Raw genomic sequence first — 18,355 nt, 5'->3', positions numbered from 1 at the left:
CCAGGAGCGAGTGACTGAAGGATGCTAATGTGAAAGAACCAGTCCAAGTGGGTAATTGGTAACAGTTTGAATCATTTTCCAAGCAAGGTATGCTTTAATTAACACCAGCAATGCACCAGAGAAGATCCTTCCTGGACAAGTTTGACATATTTATTATCAGATGTCGGCGCTCTGGAGCTCGTCATACCAGATGAATGCACCGGGTTCCCACCATCAGACAAGCACCAGTCAGCAGGGGTTATCACAGAGCATCAAACCAGAAAGAAGCCTATTTAGGAAAAACCTTTCGTCAGACGTTTAGAGGGTTTAAGAGATTTAGCATGAATGAAGTCTGGAGGGCTTTTAAAGGTTATTGGTGTTTCTTATCAGCACACTGAATTCTACTTGCTATATGTCATGTCTGTCTGCTGCCATCCCATCACGCACTGCCATTCCGCATGGTAACATGAGCTAAATGCAATCCAGATGTTCTCTAGTAATTGAGGCAAATCTGTTGTGATTTGGTATTTTACTTTGCATAGGTTTGCTGACATGAACTTCGACCCAAAATTGAATGAAAGTATTTTTGTGTCTCACAATTGGTTTGGCTAATTATCACATCTCACAAACATTTTAATGATGAAGTCTGAAGAACTGAGAATTAAACATAAATGTCACAACAGTGGAGATTTTCGGATAAATAGTCCAATTAAGGCCCAGATGTCTACCAAAGTGTCCTTAATCCATAGTAACAAAGTGACACGTATTTATTTAAAAAAAAAAAGAAAGATATCAATGACATTACATTGCATACATTCACCATTAACCACAGTCACACCAGTGGACACGTATGTAGTTTTAAAAGAAAACATAAAAAAAAAAAAAAAAACCAGAAAAGCCTAAAATTTTCACCCACATATAAGCAGCATGGTACATACTATATGAAATGTATTCATTTGAGTGAAACTATATTAATACTGTTGAAACTGTAGTACAGCAGTATACAGTTTGGGGTGATGATTAATACATTATTAAGGCAGAGCACAGATTCCTGCATTGATAACATCACTGAAATTAAAAGATGACTGACTCACTGGACTGATGAAATCACGTGGGCATTAGGGGTTAGCAAAACAAACCCAGAAAAAAAATCTAATTTAAAACATCTTTGCTCTCTTGTGTCATGACATTAAGTGGTTCCACATTTACGTTTCAAAGCTGTTTTTGATCCACAGGCTTAAAACATCAACATTATTTAGAGTGCTGGCTGCAAAACAGATCTTAGAATAAAGAAATTTGCCAAGTTTTACTTTTTAATCACTAGTGGTTCACTAATAAATAGTCAGTCATAAAGAATGATATGCTTAGCTTTTTTAATTTATTTCTCCAAATCTAGTCATAACCAGTTACCCAGCTGTATCTCCTCTACTGCTGCAGACCCCTATTCTGACCAAGGAGGGCCTTAAGTCTGCTTGCAGACATGTGTGCAATAGTCAACCGCTTCTTTTCACTTGCTGGGATCAGTATCGCATACAGACAGTCACACACTGATCTCCATTATTCACCATCTTTGTGTAACCAGCCAGCAGCAATGAGGAATCCTTTTGGCCTGCCCTCCCTCAGACATAGCCAATCTCATCCGTGTAGGCCCCTGGCCAGCCCGATAGCAGAGCTGAGATTCAACATCGATAGCTCACGTTGTAAGTTTTAGTGCTGCGCCACAACTTTAAATGCGGGACTTCTAGTTGGTTGAATTAGGTGCCTTAAAGCACAAGCAGGTAGGTTTTAAAACTGTTCTAGTGCTTTATGGGGCATTCACAAATAGTACAAATCTTTAGTTAATATACTGAAATTTATTTTATGGAAGTTATTTGAACAGGATCATAAATTTACCACCCACAAAATCTCAAGTGTCATGACCACACAATGATAATAAGTTATATATTACATTAAATATAATTGTATGCAGCCAGTCTGTAATTGTATTTTACCTAAAGAATACTTTCCTTTGATATTTGTAGAAACTCTCACCACGTTCTTTCATTAAGACACAATGCGGTACCCAGACATACAAAAAATAAAGGTGTTTTGGTGTTGGTTGTCACCACAGGATTTGACATTTTTATAAATCAGCCTAATATAAATAATTCTAATAATTAATGTAAAACTGCCCTACTTTAAAATATTGTAAATCTCAAAGCTTTAGAGATTGTTATGCAGCTTATTTTATTTAAATTTGAACCTGACTAGTGTGATACATGTGAAGGAAAATGTATTAAGTGGATTTGCATTTTCACCTACAGCTCTTACTGGATCATCTTCATGAATACAGTCAGTTTCATTCTAGTGTAGCCTTACCACTATTAGACCTTCTGATTCTCAGGTCAGTTCTGATACCTGAGAAGAAGACTTTTATTTTCAAGCATGAGCAGATGAGTCTCTGAGACAGGGTCAGCAGAACAGGTCAGTCCTCCTCCGAAAGCTCTCCATCATCATGCACCTCCCTGTACGCAGCCTGTGCGCCCCCATCAGGACTGTAGCTGCTCATGCCAATTGCAAGACCTTCAGTCAGCTTCTGGGCTGCCAGTTTAGCTTGAAGCTCCTGAAATACAGTGAAAACAGTATCAAGACGCATTCTGTGAGAAGACTGTCATTTAGAACCATTGCATTAGAGGATGTCAGCACTAGAACGATTGGCACCCGTGGTAAAAATCACACTTACCTGCCTTGAGATTTTCTTCTGACACACCTTTGTTTGGTGGCATGACAATACTGTCTAATGAGAACTGGTAGTAACTGGTGGCTTAGATACTGGACTAGTAATTAGAAGGTTGCTGATTTATGTCCCACTGTCGGGCCCTTGAATAAAGCCCCAAACTCTTGCTTGGACTGTATTCAGTCACACATCTAGATCGCTTTGGACAAGTGTACTGTAAATTTTAAAGTCTGCTGATTACATATTACTTCATCAGGTAGCTGCTAAAATCCAATAATGGCTGGATTATTAATTTCATTTGTATGTTTATGTTTTACCATTGCGTTATCCTGACCAGTGTCGTTGTAGGTCTGGTTTCCCCGAAATTATTGGGTTCAAGGCAGCAACAGGGCCTGAGCGTAATGCAGTACCACCCCCTCTCCTGATTGTTCTTAATTGTGCAAAAGCATAAATGATATTTAATAAAGTTCTATATGTTTACAGCTCCTAATGTAGATGAAATCTATAATTCAGCACCCAAACCTGATACTTCTTTGTCTGTTCCTGCTGGAGGGTGACTGACTCCTCCAGTGAAAGCAGCTGTGCAGGTTTGTGATGTAAAGGAGGTAGTTTGGCAGCTGTGATATCATCAAGGTGCTTCCTGTCCCTCTGTCGCCGAGCCTCGACACTGAGGGGAGAGTCCCTGCCCGGAGACTGAACGGGAGACGGAGAGGCCGACTTCATAGGTAGTCTGATGCACACAAAACAATGTTGACGAAGTAGGTAAAAGCATACGTATGAAGGCAGTAAAGCATAAACATATTCTGGAATAGTAAGTCGTATGAACAATAGGCATTGGTTGTAGAAAATACAAAACTATGATGGTCAAACTATTTCAAAGATGATCAGTGCATAGTGAAGTCTTACTCACTGATTAGGCTTGAATCTGTGTTTCTGCACACATTCCTCAGATTTGCTCAGCACTTCGATGTAATGTGGCTTCTTGTGATGCAAAGTGCCCTGGAATGGATTTTCAGTTGGAAGGTTTTTAACAGCATCAGTAGATGTATCTTTAGAAAGAGTAATTCGTTCCAGTCTTTTCACCAGGTCATCGTCTTTAGACGTATCTGCACTTCCTGATGCTGTTGCATCGCTGCATGAGCTCTCTTCTGTTTCAGGATTTTGTACACCGACAGACCCCGAGCCCACTGCGTTCACATCGACCACCGAGTCCGCATCCTTTTTACGTGTTGATCCTGAAACATGTTTGATGTTGGAGGCTATGTGCTGGCGCCGAGTTAAAGCCTGCTGGTATCTGCTCTGAAATTCAGCTCGAACTGACGCCAGACTGGCCTGTGTCTTCTCATCCTCTTCTTTAATTGCCAGAGCATGGCGAACTTTCTCCACGAAGTCAAAGATTTTCTTTCCCTTATCTGGAAGAGTTTGAATAAACCTCCTGTACAGAGAATATAAACTTAATCAGTACATTACAAAACACACAATGAGAATAAAACACAGTGATAAAGCAAGTGTATAAGGAGAAGAAAACAGCTGGGCTGGCTTGTTTACATTCCTCCTGGGGCGGCACGGTGGCTCGATGGGTAGCACTGCCGCCTCACAGCAAGAAGGTCCTGGGTTTGATTCCCAGGCGGAGCAGCTGGTGCCTTTTCTGTGGTTTTAGGTATTCTCAAGGCCACACGCTACAATTTACCCCTCATGCCATGTGTATGGGCACAGTCATCTAAATCAAATATTTGCTTAGACTTTCCTTGTCTTTGCACCACTCCAAGGTTCTGAAGACCTGGACCTAATCCCCACCTCAGGATCTAATGTGGTATTTTCTTTCAGTGTCAGTGCGGGTTTCCTTACACTTCCAAAAACATGCCCGACAATTAATACCCCCTTAGGTACACGTGACTGAGAAAAAGTGTGTTCTGCCCCTGGCAAAGCTCCGGACCCACCACAACCCAGGCTGGGATAAAGAGACTAGTACAGATGAATGATGAAGTAAAAACAGTACGGAACACTGTTACGTTTCTGAGCCCAGTCTGTAAACCACAATACATGACTTATTAAACGTTTAAAAACGTAACTGTCACATAGGTAAAATAAAAGAAATAACACCGATAACTATGAAACGTTCAAAATAACAACAAAAACTTTCATTTAAAGACTTATTTTACTCTTCTTTTACATACTTATTTTGTAGTATTTTTTCTTGTCGGTTCAGTATGTCGCACAGCTCCTCTTTACTCTTACTGTTTAAATCGCCAAGTAAACCCTGTCCCTCCATTTTAACTCAGAATAACACAAACATTACCACAAACTTCAAAAATAATACAGAAATTTAACATTTTAAAATACTTTATTCCGCTGCCTTGAGGCATAGCTAACAAGCTAACGTCCAAATGCTAACGCGCGTGCCTGTTATATTGGGTCGAATCCTAACACTCACGATTACACTACATAGTGCACTAGGTACGTTGTATGACCCATAAAATTAACCACTATCAAGTACGCCTAAGTAGAAATTACTTAGTAAATTGGCATACGACCAAGCACTAACCGTATCAGTGAGCTTGTACAAGCAGGTTGTTTCAAAATAAAAGACAAATCGCGTTGTAACAGTATAATGTGTGTATTTTATTATAAAATTGAGTCAGCATTAGCGAAATAAAATATAAAAAAGCAAGTTTAATCAATGTATTTAATAATTTTAGTTATTATTAGTATCATTATCATACTGTTCCTAATAAGTTAATTATAAGTAGTACTTTTTAACTTGTTGTTGCTCTATAATTACATACTTATAACATAATAATAAAATAACCATACATATAATAATGTAGTGTTTCTATTATTATTATTTTCAGCAAGTTTGGTATTTTATTATTGTTGTAGTATAATAATAATGTAATAATGAAGATACTTCCAACATTGTTAATACTTCCATAATGAGAATTAAACTTATAAATAAAATAAAATATTAAAGTATGTAATATAACACAAATATGAATATATGTTATAATGCTATAAAGGTGTAATTATCATACAATAACAGTGAATATAAGTTATAACTTGTAAGTGTTTATTATTGTTGTAGTACAATAATAATGTAATAATGAAGATACTTCCAACATTGTTAATACTTCCATAATGAGAATGAAACTTATAAACAAGATAAAATATTAAAATATGTAATACAAAGTGTATATAAATGTGTAATTATCATACAATAACAGTGAATTTAAGTTATAACTTGTAAGTTTATAATTGTTGGGCCGCTTTATTACTTAATGTATTTATTTGTATTGGGCGGGGTCACTCACTAACTCCTCCTCCTGTAATTTCCCACAATGCAGTGGGGCATGTTGGTAGTTGTGGTTGTTTTCTTGCACCTCCTCTAATGTGATTTGTAAACAAGCAGATTTCAGGTAAACTTTAGATTATTTGTGTATTTTTATCATGTGTTGCAGATCCGTGCGGGTGATGGACGCTTTCATGCTGTAGCATTTAGCTCAGCCTACTAGCCTGGTCTGTGTTAGTATGAGCCATAGTGACTAGCTAGGTAAAGGCATTTTTCCCACCTGTTTTGCGGCTCGTCCCGCCTCCTTTTATACAATTAGCTGAAATTATGTCATTCTTTGCAACCATTGGCTGTTTTTCAGATTTACATATTGGCCAGCCAATCACAGTCACGGAAGCGGGGTTTGTCGGAATAGCGGTCGGGAAATCCGGCTAAAGCAGAGAGCTAACTTGTTAGCAACTTGGCTTGTGTGCAAACACTGAAACGTCTTTGTACAGATGAAGATGTATCGCATTATCACCACTGCTCAATAATCACAGTGTAACATGTTCTTCACTGGTTAAGTCATCTGAATTATTTAATAACTTAATGTATTAGTCATCTGGCTGAAGAAGAAGCTAATTCGGGATGCACAGTTGCATTTTTAAGTTGACAGTTTAGAATAACCCTCCTGCTCACTGATCTTCTATATCTGCCTTTACAAATGAACATGATTTTAATAATATTTCATTTATTTATATGTGATATGTCTCACTTAGCTTTCTGCATGCAGTCAGATATGATTTCTGGAGGAATAAAACACATTTCGCTGACAGTTTTACAGGCAAGTCTCTGTATATCGCTGTCTACAGACTACCAGGGTTAAATTAAAACAAATTGAACAAGCTAAGTATTTTTATCCAGCATCTGTATTTATTTAAATCTCCACTGTCATGATCTTAAATCTAGTGGAAAGACTTACCAGAGAAGTAAATGACATCTGTTTTGATGTGATGTTTGTATGGTTGTTACTAAAACTGTTGTCTCTGCAAGAATATTTGGCGTACAACGTCAAGAACATTCCTTTAAAAAGAGACCAGAATGTTAAATTCACTTTATATTTTTAGTGTGTAATTGTATTGTTGTTAACGTTTTTAGGTGAAACCATGTCTGAGCTGGTTATGGAATGTGAGGAGGAGGAGTTGGAGCCATGGCAGAAAGCGATTCCAGAAATCAGTTTGCTAGACGACGACGACGACGATAATGATGACGATGACGAACCAATATTTGTGGGGGAAATCTGCAGCTCCAAGCCCGCACCTACCAGCAGACCCAGTAAGGGTAGTATACTGTACTATATTAAAACTATATATAATATAGTAATTCTATATTATAACTCTATAAGAACTATATTGTGAGTGTTTACAATTACAGGGCTTTCGCACTGCTGTTTATAATATATACTTTGAAAAAAATATATGTGTATATTAATATGCCTTACACAGGTTTATTTGCTTGTGTTAACATTACATATGCAGTACTTATGGTTTGTTGCTGTTTAGGTGTTGTCTACCATCATAGCCCACCAAATGCCACACTTCAAGGGGTCCGTTCACTCGCCTTACCCCAAAAGACTGGTTTACCTCAAATGAACTCCACCAAACAGTCTGCAGCATCTCATGTAACCGCCAGAGGTTCATCACACTCGGTTTACCACACTGTCAGTTCCCAAACAGGACCTCAGACAGGACCCAGATCATTAAATACAGTGTCTCCTCAGCCTATCATGATCAACAACCAGGTACAGCTCTTCATTAAAAGGCCTGAAATCAAATTCACCAACCGCAGACCTAGACACATTTTGGTGAAGATCTCTGTTGATCTTAACCTCAGCTTTCTTTCTTCTGTAGGGTTATATTGTCTCATCCCCACAAAACATCAGCAATAATAATTCAGTGTTCAGCACATCACAGTATCAACCAGGCACTTCCTTCAGTGTTCTGCCAGGTGAGCTACGTCTGCTTTTACAGCTTTAAATAATATAATATTTCAAAATCATGTACTTGATTTATAAAAATGTTTTTTTTTTTCTTACAGCAGGTCAGCAGATGGTGCAGCAGGTCAATGCCCAGGCTAAGCCAGTCCCGGGTGTCATCCACCGGCCCCAAGTGCAGTTAATCCAGAACAACGTAGTGACGCTGTCGAACGTGCAGGGTCCTGCTGATATCTCCCCTCAGTCGCACTCCACCTCCATCCTGCACAAACCCAGCATAGGCTCGCTGGGATCCCCCAAACTCATCACACCTACTCTACAAGCAGTCAACAACCGTACTGTGTTCACGGGTATGATCTGGTTATGAATGTAGTTCACAATAAATGTAGACAATAAGGGTCTTGCTTTACTGTCTCATCTCATTTTGTTGTGTTGAATTTCAGATAATAGTATAATAAAACGAAGCCTCTTGCCTGATGCCAACAACAGCCCTTCAAAAAGAACCAAAATCGACTCTGGTAAGTGTTCATTGTTTGAAAGATTTTTATTGCAAGTCATCTTATTACTTGGTCCTAACCAAATATTTTTTTGGAACAGAAAACGAGACACCCTACAGTAGGAAGTGTCCTAAATGTCACATTCACTTCAACTTAATGGACCCATTAAAAACACACATGAGGGTAAGTGTGCTTTTTTTAAGGACTCACTGGTACCAAAACTGATCAATACAGATCATGTGGTTTTATTTATTTATTTTTTAAAGTAGTAGTAATTTGGGGAGCCATGTTGTACAATAATAATGCTTGCGAAGCTATAATTAAAATGACTTCTTCTTTGTAGTCACTAATTGTTAGCTACATGGCTAACTAGGCCACAGTAGAGATCCGTTTCTGGCTAAAATTTACAGCCTAAACATGCCAGCTTGCAGTAAACATACAGATGCTCATGTGACAGCTGTGGCACCAGTATGTGTTCTGGTGACCTGGGTTTGTTCCTTTACCAGCAGTCTCGGTTTACTTTCCTTTTCTTCCCTGTTTCAGTCCTGCTGCCCGCATTTTTTGGACACCGTCTTCCCTTCAACCTCAAAGCCGGACAGAGCAGCACCCCAAGCACGAATGTACGATGCAGAACGAGGAAAGCTGATCATGCTGGTGTCTGATTTTTACTACGGGAAGTGTGAGGGCGATCCGTCTGCAATTCGGGAACTCAAGTCCAACACTACCTTCAAGTGCAACAGCTGTTTAAAAATTCTCAAAAACAACATTAGGTAGGTTTTAAATGGAAAAGTCTATACTTCTTTGTACCCAGCTACATATTTGTTATATCAGGAGTAATTGATATTTTTATAATAAACCAAAGGCTTTAAGGTAGGCCACACATTGTCAAAAGCTGATCCTATTCAAAATATGCATTAATTATAGTTCCACCATGACTTTAACAGAGCCGTTACTGAAGATAAACTCTTGATTAAAAACTTTCCTTATTATTTGCAACATTGGCTTAATTTCTTTTTCTAAACTTTTCTTTATTGCTCATTATTTTGTGCTTTATAAGCATAAGAAATTGAAGGACTGTTTGACATCCGAGCATGTACTGATGATTAAAGCAAAAAAAAAAAAAGAAGTTTTAAAAAAGCAGATGCAGCTAGAAAAGACAGGGAAAGTAAGCTGTAAAGAAAGTTAGCAGGATAAAAGAGTGTCGGAGAGAGGAAACGGGGGATTAATCCTCCATCACTGCTTTGCCCCCTCGTAGATGGATGAGACGTTATCGGCCCCGGCGCTCCCCCTCGGGTCCTGAGATGAATAATGGCCGGTAGTTTGGTTGGTGTGATTAAATAACTCTGTTCTGCTTCGGCATTAGGAAAAGCCTCGCTAAGCTCCTTTTAATGGGGAGATGCGTTTGTGGCGCACCTCGAGTTCTGGCAGTCGGGGTCACTGTTTGCCTTCTCCAAAAAAAAAAAACTATTAGGGAAGCTGAGATTGCAGAAAGTGGCGGCTGAAAAATAGGCCACGGCACATCAGGGCAAAATGGCAAGCTGAGAGAGGGGGGCTGGAGGCAGCCTGAGGAGCAGCACGTCATTAAGCCAAACAATAAAGCCGGCTGTAATTGCCCGTATTAGAATGGCGATTATGCATGCTTTGAAAGTGAGATGCGTGAAGAATACGTGCTAATTTATCTTGGGGAAACCCTTTGGGAGACCAAATAATGCTCTGATGCACATACAGGCCACATGCTGTTTAAAAAGTGCTTTTTAAAACTGGACCGTTTGTAATTCGGCGTGTTATATTTAACAGTGCACGGCCTTTATTCCCAAACCACTGTGGAGTTCAGTCGGCTCCTGCTGTTCACTTTATTTGCGGTGCTTTTGTTCTTTTAGACAGATTTGATGGATTGAGGATTAAACTTGGTGTGTATTTAATACGTTTTAACTGGTTAACAATTGAAAATAGGACAATTGTATAATGATATATGGTATTTGTATATAATTTTGTCCTCAGAAGATGCTCTGTTTATTTACAGCAGCTTTTTGCAGACAAAAGAGAGCTTGTGCTTTTAAAAAAAACAGCCTCTCTGTAGTGGTTTACCTGTCTGAACAGGGTTCATCTGCATAACATTGATTTCTGCTCAGATCAAAGCTGTGTCAGTTTCGGGTTTACACCCTCTTGTCACCATCCCATACGCAGCATTTGCCTTCGTTTGCTCATATAGGCATTTGCTTTTCCTGTCCATTCCACTTGCTTTACTAGCAATACTTTCACTGACTCTTTGTTTTCCCCTTTGTGTGTCTTTGTTAGGTTTATGAATCACATGAAGCATCATCTAGAGCTGGAGAAGCAGAACAGTGAGAGTTGGGAGAGCCACACTACGTGTCAGCACTGTTACCGGCAGTATTCAACACCGTTCCAGCTGCAGTGCCATATTGAGAGTGCCCACAGCCCCTACGAGTCCACAAGTATGTCAGTACAGCCTGCACGCAATATTACCCTAAAAATGGAAAATACACAACACAGCTTGAGAATTATCACCACTAATGAAACCTCCTGTTTTATTAAAATCGACACACCCTGCCATTATAAATGTGACTAAATGCCAGATGGCGGGATTTAATCTGATATGATTTTAAACCTTTCTCTTTCTGTCATCCCTTTTGTTTTAGCTAACTGTAAGATTTGTGAATTGGCCTTTGAGACAGAACAAGTGTTGCTGGAGCACATGAAGGACAATCACAAACCCGGAGAGATGCCGTACGGCTGTCAGGTAACTCCGCTTCCGTCACATCACTTTCTCCTCTGAAAAAGTTCCCAGTTCCATCTGCTTTATCTCAGCTCTGCTCGTTTCCTCGCAGGTCTGCAACTACCGGTCGTCGTTCTTTTCAGACGTGGAGAACCATTTCCGCACCGCCCACGAGAACACTAAAGACCTCCTGTGTCCGTTCTGCCTTAAAGTGCTGCGCAGTGCTCACATGTACATGCAGCATTACATGAAGCATCAGGTGTGAAGTGTTGCTTTATGATTTTTGACTGTAGCTTTAATTGTACATTGTACAATGTTAGTACAATGTTTTAAGGCTATGGTGCTGCTTGTGGTATCTACCTGGATTGATGTCTGCCAGCGCTTATCAAGGCTTAAATTGTATTATAGGAGGTCTAATAGGTTTAAAACAAGTCTTGATTTAAATGAACATGGTCTCTTATTTCCCACCATATATCAGTTTAGAAAAAAAGACAATCCATAAGATACACAGGCTACAGACTGTAATTGTAAATAATCATATTTGCACATTTTTTTCATAGAAAAAAGGAATTCAACGCTGTGGGAAGTGCAGATTGAATTTTCTTACCTACAAGGAGAAAGTAGAGCATAAAACACTCCATCATCGTACCTATAAGAAACCAAGAAGCCTTGACGGATTGCCTCCAGGAACAAAGGTCTGTCATGCATGCAGTTGTAGGTTTTGAGGGTGTCAGGGGAGACGCTGGGGAACACTGCTGGTTTGTCAGTGCACCTGCATGAGAGATTTTTGATACACAGATTGTAGACACACCCCTGGGTCTGTAAGCGCCCAAATTTTACACTGCATTGTAAAACCAAAGTCTGATGAACTGTCTGAATGGGATAAACGGCCCAAATCCTGGTGCACTAAGCTCATACAGATGCAACCAAGAAAACCTGCAGCTGTAGTTGTTACCAGTGTGGCTTGAAAAATATTGAATAAAGGGTCTGAATATTTAATCCTCTTCTTCTTTTCCAGGTTACTATTCGAGCCTCTTTCAACGGAGGATCCACAATGTGTCCCAACGCTCCCGGTAAATCGTATGTTAACCTGGTCCCTACGAGCCCTGAGAAAATCAAACCCACTGCCAAGTCCAGTTCCTACATGGGCAAGGCAAGGACGAACCAGACCAATAAAAACCGCACCTCTCTACACAACAATGAGCTGAAAGGCATGAAGTGAGTACAGGATATTCATAAAGAATGCGTTTTTAATAATTCAAATAATAATAAATTGGTAATTGACATGACTTGCCTGTTTGAGTGCATAATTTTATTGTAACAACAATAAAGCTTTTGAGGGGGGTATTTATTTTTTGGGTATAGGGTTTTTTGGTGCTGTATGTGGGGGATTCTAAGGGCCTGTGACTGACTGGGGCTCTAAACATTATTAGAACATAAGGTGGTTTTATCATTAGGTATCATCATTAATTGATTTGTATTTATGTATGGTTGCATAACCTGTCATTTGATTGAATTGAAGTCTTACATATAATGTTTTTTATTTATTTAGTAATTTATTTTACAGACTCTCTCCTGGAGTGCACAAATGCATCGAGTGTCAAAACGAGGTCACCGTAGCCTACGTTCACTATCCTCTATCACTAAAATGCTCGTTATGCAAGTATCGGACCAGCTGTCAGAAATCTTTTAGACTACATAGGGTGAGGTAAAGACACGTGACGTTTACTTTATTTAAGTGCAATGTAAAAAGTTACAACCTGAACAAATGATTTAGGCTGAATTTAACATTTCACTGTGCTTCATTTTCTTCCCTCTCATCAAGGTTTCATAGCAGCTCTTCAAAACTGAGATTAAGCAAAGGGAAGATGTCTCTGCCTGGTGTACGGTGAGTTTTAAATCATATCAGCTCTTTTAGTTACAGTTTATTCTTCTCTTAGCTCTCGCTTTAATGCAGCTGATGGACAGGTCAGGGTGTCCTAGTCTGGGCTAGAACTCCTACATTGTAAAGCGGTATTACATTAAAAGCTTAAGTTACTTGGAGGATCTGAAAAAACAAGGGTGTCCAAACCTTTGATATTGTAGGTAATAAAACTGCAGCACCTCACAGGCCACTGTGCAGCACTGCTTTGAGCACATCTGGACTAGATGTTTAAATGATGATCTGGTGTGTCATCCTGGATGATTTCTAAATTTTCAGGAGTCTGACTCTTGTGTGTCTGAACTGTGATTTCCTGGCCAACGTGTCTGACGCAAACCGCATGTGTGATCATCTGATCAGCAGACCCAACCACAGCTGTCAGGTCATTTTAGAGACAGGTACTACACAAGCTCTTGGACATAAAGCGCTTTATTACTCCTGTTTTTTTATTATTATTATTATAGTATTCTGACCCGTCATTTGTTTCTTCGTTATGCTCTGCAGATAAAGGTTCGACTGTGGACAGGTAAGTCATTTTTATGTTTGTGTTGTTATTAGAGCAAATACAGATTCTCTTTAAATAATAATTACATGATGCAGGGAGGGCTTTACTCTAACACACCTCTCCTACCACATGTGTGCATTTGCCAACCACTTCTTTTCAACCTGCCAGAGACGGGTTCGCACAGAGCAGTATCGCAGACGGAGAGTCACAGAGAGTCACCTCAATAACTATGACAATGATTTTAATAAATATTGAAGGTTTAAGAGTGTCTATCTCAAGGCTAGTCAATCTTCAGTCTTTATGAGTTTGATGGTTCTTTGTCGAAAAGTGCACAAATAAAAAGTTCAAAAAAAGCAAGACACGAGGAACTGAGAAGACTCAGACTTGGTGTCTTTATCTCTCTGAAACTCTTTCTGTCCCCTGATAGATAGCTGGAGCTTTTTATATCTCTTTCTGGTCATTTTGTTACCATTGTGTTTGATTGTTAGCTGTTACCTTTGAGAATTGCTCGTTCTGTTTCCTGGCTCTCACTGGTACAGCATGATGTATTGGGAGACGGTGACACCAGACGTTCGGTGCTTTTGTTAAACGTAGAGGGCAGAGTCGTAGAGAAAACCAGAATAAAAATAGACTGGGCGATTCACCTCTAGTGATTTAGACGAATTGCCCTTTCTGATGAAATATGTGTGCAATTTCCAGCTTCCTGACCCTTGAATCGTATGAATACATCAGTCTGTGTGAAAAATCATGGCTCATTTCATTAGTCTAATTTAGGTGTGTGTTAATTGGTTTGGAAAAGACGCAGTAAATTAACGGCCTTAATTAATGCGAAGGGGCGCTTGATAACTAATGTACAGCAGAGAAAGAGGTCCTGAAAAGCCACAAAGTATTGCAGGAGCTGCTGTAAGGAAACTCGTACTGCTGACTTTTCCATCTCACTTGGTCTGACGTTCCCCAGGAGAGCCATTCACTAATTCACCCGAGAGCGGTAGCTCTACGTCTCAGACTCTTAAAATAAATGTGCTTTTCGTAGGTTTCTTTAGGTACTTAGTCCTTCTGTTTGCATTATGACTGATGACGGTTTGGCTAGATTTGTACCATCTAATCTTTTAACATTTGTTTTAAATCAAATTCATGACTACCTGGGGACACGCCTTCCCTTTGTGTCTCTGTCTATGAGGAATCTGGGATCTTCTTGCTGTGTCAGCAGGTGTTTCTTCCAGGTTCTTCGGTGTCCTTCTAGTTTCAAAGAATTCGGAGCAGGTGGATTGGGTGCTTCAAATTGCCCTTAGGTGTAAATAAGTGGATAGATGTGCTGATGAATTCATCCGATGATTTGGCACCCAGGCAACCACTTGGTCCAGGGTGTATTCCTGCATTAGGACCGGTGTTTCTGGCTGGCAGAAAAACAACTGCTCCTCTGAACGGAACAAATTTGTAAACTGAAATAAATGTGTTCATTTGATTGTCACCACTTCAATGTTTTACCACCGCTTTGTTCAGAGTGCCTAAAGTGAATGTAAAAATAATGAAACGCTTTTCTGTTTCTGTCCTTTTTTAATTTAGTTCAATTCACGAGGACTCAGATAAGGTGAGTGAAGCAATTCATTTCCATTTTCCCACTGTTTAAAAGTCTCCTCATTTCATTACCACATACTCCCAGTTTAGTCATGTATTAAACACTCATTAATCTATTGATTATAGATCAGCATGTCAAAGATAAGCCAAAACATTAGGACCACCCGCCCAAAATTGTGCATGCCAATGCCTGATTCATAACAGTCATGCATGTCACAGTCAGGAACGTGTTAAATGTTGTGCTGTGGAAGAGATGGCATCAGGATGCACTGCAGGACCATCCAACTCACCACGTACAGAAGTTGAAGGACTTGCCGGTAGTGTCCTGGTACCAGGTACTACAGGACTCCTTTAGGTCTCAGCAGGTTCTAATGTTTAGGCTCATCAGTGTAAGTAATGTGTTATTAGGTGATTTCATTGATTTTAAATTATATAATATTCCTTAATAGGTTGAGCTCTGTTGTCCGGAAGCAGAAGATGGTTGTTCCGTCAGGTAAGGTTATTTTTATTTCTTTTTTAATGATCAGTATCTGATAAATTGTTTCCTTTTTTCTGTATTCATCATTTTTCATCTTGTGATTCAGTTTGGTCGAAACCAAAGATCTCTTAGAAGAATCTTCCACCAAATCCGACCTGAATGAAACTGAACCCGTCAGCGTTAATGAACCGAGTGAAAAAGCCACCTCACCATCGACTGAGGAGCTAACGGCAGAACCATCAGCTAAAGCAGATACACCAGCGGAGCCTCTGCAACCTGAAGACGAGACGGAGGCCGAGACCACAGAGCCTGCGACCGAGGACGTCTCTGTTGGAGGAGAGAAAGATTCGGAGGACGCCTCCATCGTTCGCTGCGGCTCAGTCAGAGACGGAGGAGGAGTGAGCGCTGACGATTTTCTGAATAAAAGTGACAAAGCCGAGACCGTGAGCGTGCACTCGCCGCTGGAACCGCTCACTCCTTCCAAGGTGCTGGAAGGCGATGAAGCCGAGAAGGCGCCCGAATTGAGAAATCATAAAACGGACATTGAGGAGACTGCAGGGGTTAAGAAGTGTTTAGAAACTAGCACTTTAGAGTAGCATAGAATAAGGATGCCTCTATTTTACGTTTTAAACTTTGTTTTTACCTACATGAGGGCCAAGAAAGACCACTAGTGAAAATGCTCACATTTAGCACTTTTCTCACATTTAAAACAGTGGGGTTTTTTTAAATTACAGATCATATAGTCAGTACAACAATTAGAGTAAAAATGTGTTGTTTGAAATAAATGCAGTAAATACTTTTTCAGTAGTGGTCTCAGACTTTTGGCCCCCATCGTATAACGCTTGTCCACATGTAAACACAAGGCTTGCAGTGAAAGCAGAGTGTTAATCTATAGAAACCTTTTCTTCTTTGTATTGACACACTTGCATTAAAAAAGCTTGGTTGTGTTGCTGTACTCCAAAACATTGCCTTCCAAAGGAAAAAATAAGCATTTCAGAAGAACTAAAAACTGTGAAACGATCTTTTACTTTTATCAGCATTGATGTTCTTCAACACAGGACATCTGACACACGAGGAAGCAGATTTCTAGGCTGCAATCACAAGGAATTCTCGGCATCTATTGGAAAACACGTTAATGTAATGCATGTGCAATGACTTGTGGCCAATGAAGGTGGGGTTGTAACTCATTCACTTACAATTATCAGTGGATACTTCGTCTACGATGCAATAGACTGTGTTCCCCGTGAAACCAGACCCACTACAACCTGACCAGGATAAAGCAAATAATAAAATTTAAATGAAACTGAATTAAATGAAATGAGTTGAAATCTTTCTCCAAAAGTCTGTGCTGTTAGCACGTTGTCTCTCACTGGATGAGGGAGTGTAACAAACACTTCCAGCAACATTTTCACTGAAGTAAACTGCAAGAAGACAGTAGGATGTTTTGATGGATGCTGATTATATTCTTGTAACTGCAGCCTTAATGTTCAGTTTTAGAAATGAATGTGACCGTGTGCATTGTATTATACATTGTACATGACTGATAAAAATCCCTCTCAAACAATGAACTTTTTGTTTCTAGTGTATCGTAATGCTTTTATAAGCTTGTTTTAAATAGGTCAACTTTTCAGTGTCATTCATTCTCACTCTAGTTACAACAGTTGAATTCTAGAGCCAATGTTCCGTTATTATATCCTTATTACAGGGTTCAGCTGAATAAAAGGATTTTTAAAATAAGCTATTTTCTTTCAGTACATCTTATTATTATTTTGCTTGGTGTCTTTGGGTCTCAGAGTTCTTAATTTCAGTTGAGTTGTAGTTTAGTGGTTAAAAGTACTGGACTAAAAATCAGGAGGTTGCTGGTTCAAGATCCACCACCAAGTTGCCAATGAGCAGAAATTCCCACAAACATATTTTAAAGTCTGATGTGATTTTATAGCTAAAAAGATCACATAGAGGTCACTCTATTTTCATTTGTGTTTGAAATGGGACGTCCAACGAGGTGTCCAAATAGCTTAAAGAATTATTATTGCTGTGTGCTTTATAATAACAGTAAAGGTAATGCACTGTATAACACATACTGTATTATTAGTAAATAATTATTTCATTAAGTGTTAGTCACTAGATGGCGCCATATATCATGCTGAATATACAGTGTGTGGAAAACGGCTATTAAACCACTTTAAATAAGATCAATAAGTAAAAATGAATGAATAAAAGTACTTACATTATCTGTTCAGGGTTGAGTGAATTTAAAGGGGCTGAGTAGTATAGGACAGTACAGTGTGATGTGGCCATTTCATTTATACAGTTTTTCAGTGTGGGCAGCATAATAGCAAGCTGTAGCCTAGTGGTTAAGGTACTGGACTAGTAATCAGAAAGTCGCTGGTTCAAGCCCCACCACTGCCAGGTTGCTGCTGTTGGGCCCTTGAGCAAGGCCCTTAACCCTCAACTGCTCAGACTGTAAACTGTAATGTAAGTCGCTTTGGATAAAGGCGTCTGCTAAATGCTGAAGATGTAAATGTATTAGCACAGCTGATAAACGAGTGCCTTACAGTGACATGAGTCCTGGAGACATGGGTTCAATCTTTGCCAACATTCACACTTTGTCATGTTAGTGGAGTGTGTGTGTGTGTGTGTGTGTGTGTGTGTGTGTGTGTGTGTGTGTGTGTGTGTGTGAAGCCCT

The 18,355-nt window shown here is 39.5% G+C and overlaps 2 protein-coding genes across 7 annotated transcripts; one reads left to right on the top strand and one right to left on the bottom strand.

The window, feature by feature from the left end:
• Positions 1–728: 728 nt before the first annotated feature.
• polr2m (RNA polymerase II subunit M) lies at positions 729–5,070 on the bottom strand. Its single transcript, XM_062989458.1, has 4 exons — positions 4,873–5,070; positions 3,606–4,130; positions 3,218–3,425; positions 729–2,581 (listed from the first exon to the last, which is right to left on the bottom strand). The coding sequence occupies exons 1-4, from the start codon at positions 4,965–4,967 to the stop codon at positions 2,444–2,446; spliced, it is 966 nt and encodes a 321-aa protein (XP_062845528.1). The 5' UTR covers positions 4,968–5,070; the 3' UTR covers positions 729–2,443.
• A 969-nt stretch (positions 5,071–6,039) lies between these two features.
• znf280d (zinc finger protein 280D) lies at positions 6,040–17,386 on the top strand. Of its 6 annotated transcripts, none has more exons than XM_062989454.1 (21): positions 6,040–6,108; positions 6,740–6,804; positions 7,119–7,295; positions 7,523–7,761; positions 7,871–7,967; positions 8,058–8,303; positions 8,397–8,471; positions 8,551–8,633; positions 8,994–9,220; positions 10,749–10,906; positions 11,111–11,211; positions 11,300–11,446; positions 11,748–11,882; positions 12,206–12,405; positions 12,740–12,895; positions 13,013–13,075; positions 13,388–13,506; positions 13,613–13,634; positions 15,180–15,204; positions 15,641–15,684; positions 15,776–17,386. In XM_062989454.1, exons 3-21 carry the CDS (start codon positions 7,127–7,129, stop codon positions 16,263–16,265), a joined length of 2,796 nt encoding a protein of 931 aa, XP_062845524.1. In that variant the 5' UTR covers positions 6,040–6,108; positions 6,740–6,804; positions 7,119–7,126; the 3' UTR covers positions 16,266–17,386. The 6 variants fall into 6 exon arrangements, 5 of the variants coding, with proteins under 5 accessions (XP_062845524.1, XP_062845525.1, XP_062845526.1 ...); XR_010007727.1 differs by lacking the exon at positions 6,040–6,108 and adding an exon at positions 6,184–6,242 and having other exon boundaries at positions 6,343–6,804; positions 15,318–15,684; positions 15,776–15,830; XM_062989456.1 differs by lacking the exon at positions 6,040–6,108 and adding an exon at positions 6,184–6,242 and having other exon boundaries at positions 6,343–6,804; positions 8,061–8,303.
• Positions 17,387–18,355: the final 969 nt, after the last annotated feature.

Source organism: Trichomycterus rosablanca, chromosome 27 (assembly GCF_030014385.1).
Source record: "Trichomycterus rosablanca isolate fTriRos1 chromosome 27, fTriRos1.hap1, whole genome shotgun sequence".
NCBI classification, from domain to species: Eukaryota; Metazoa; Chordata; class Actinopteri; order Siluriformes; family Trichomycteridae; genus Trichomycterus; species Trichomycterus rosablanca.
Note: the sequence above shows the minus strand (reverse complement) of the source record. Positions and strands in the feature narration are given on the sequence as shown.

Coding starts and splice junctions, on each gene's coding strand:
- polr2m (XM_062989458.1), bottom strand. CDS start 4,967: ATGGAGGGACAGGGTTTACTTGGCGATTTAAACAGTAAGAGTAAAGAG. Junction 4,131..4,872: donor GAAAAAATACTACAAAATAA/GTATGTAAAAGA, acceptor TTCTCTGTACAG/GAGGTTTATTCAAACTCTTC. Junction 2,582..3,217: donor AACAGACAAAGAAGTATCAG/GTTTGGGTGCTG, acceptor ACTGTATTTCAG/GAGCTTCAAGCTAAACTGGC.
- znf280d (XM_062989454.1), top strand. CDS start 7,127: ATGTCTGAGCTGGTTATGGAATGTGAGGAGGAGGAGTTGGAGCCATGG. Junction 7,968..8,057: donor TTCCTTCAGTGTTCTGCCAG/GTGAGCTACGTC, acceptor TTTTTCTTACAG/CAGGTCAGCAGATGGTGCAG. Junction 8,304..8,396: donor CAACCGTACTGTGTTCACGG/GTATGATCTGGT, acceptor GTTGAATTTCAG/ATAATAGTATAATAAAACGA.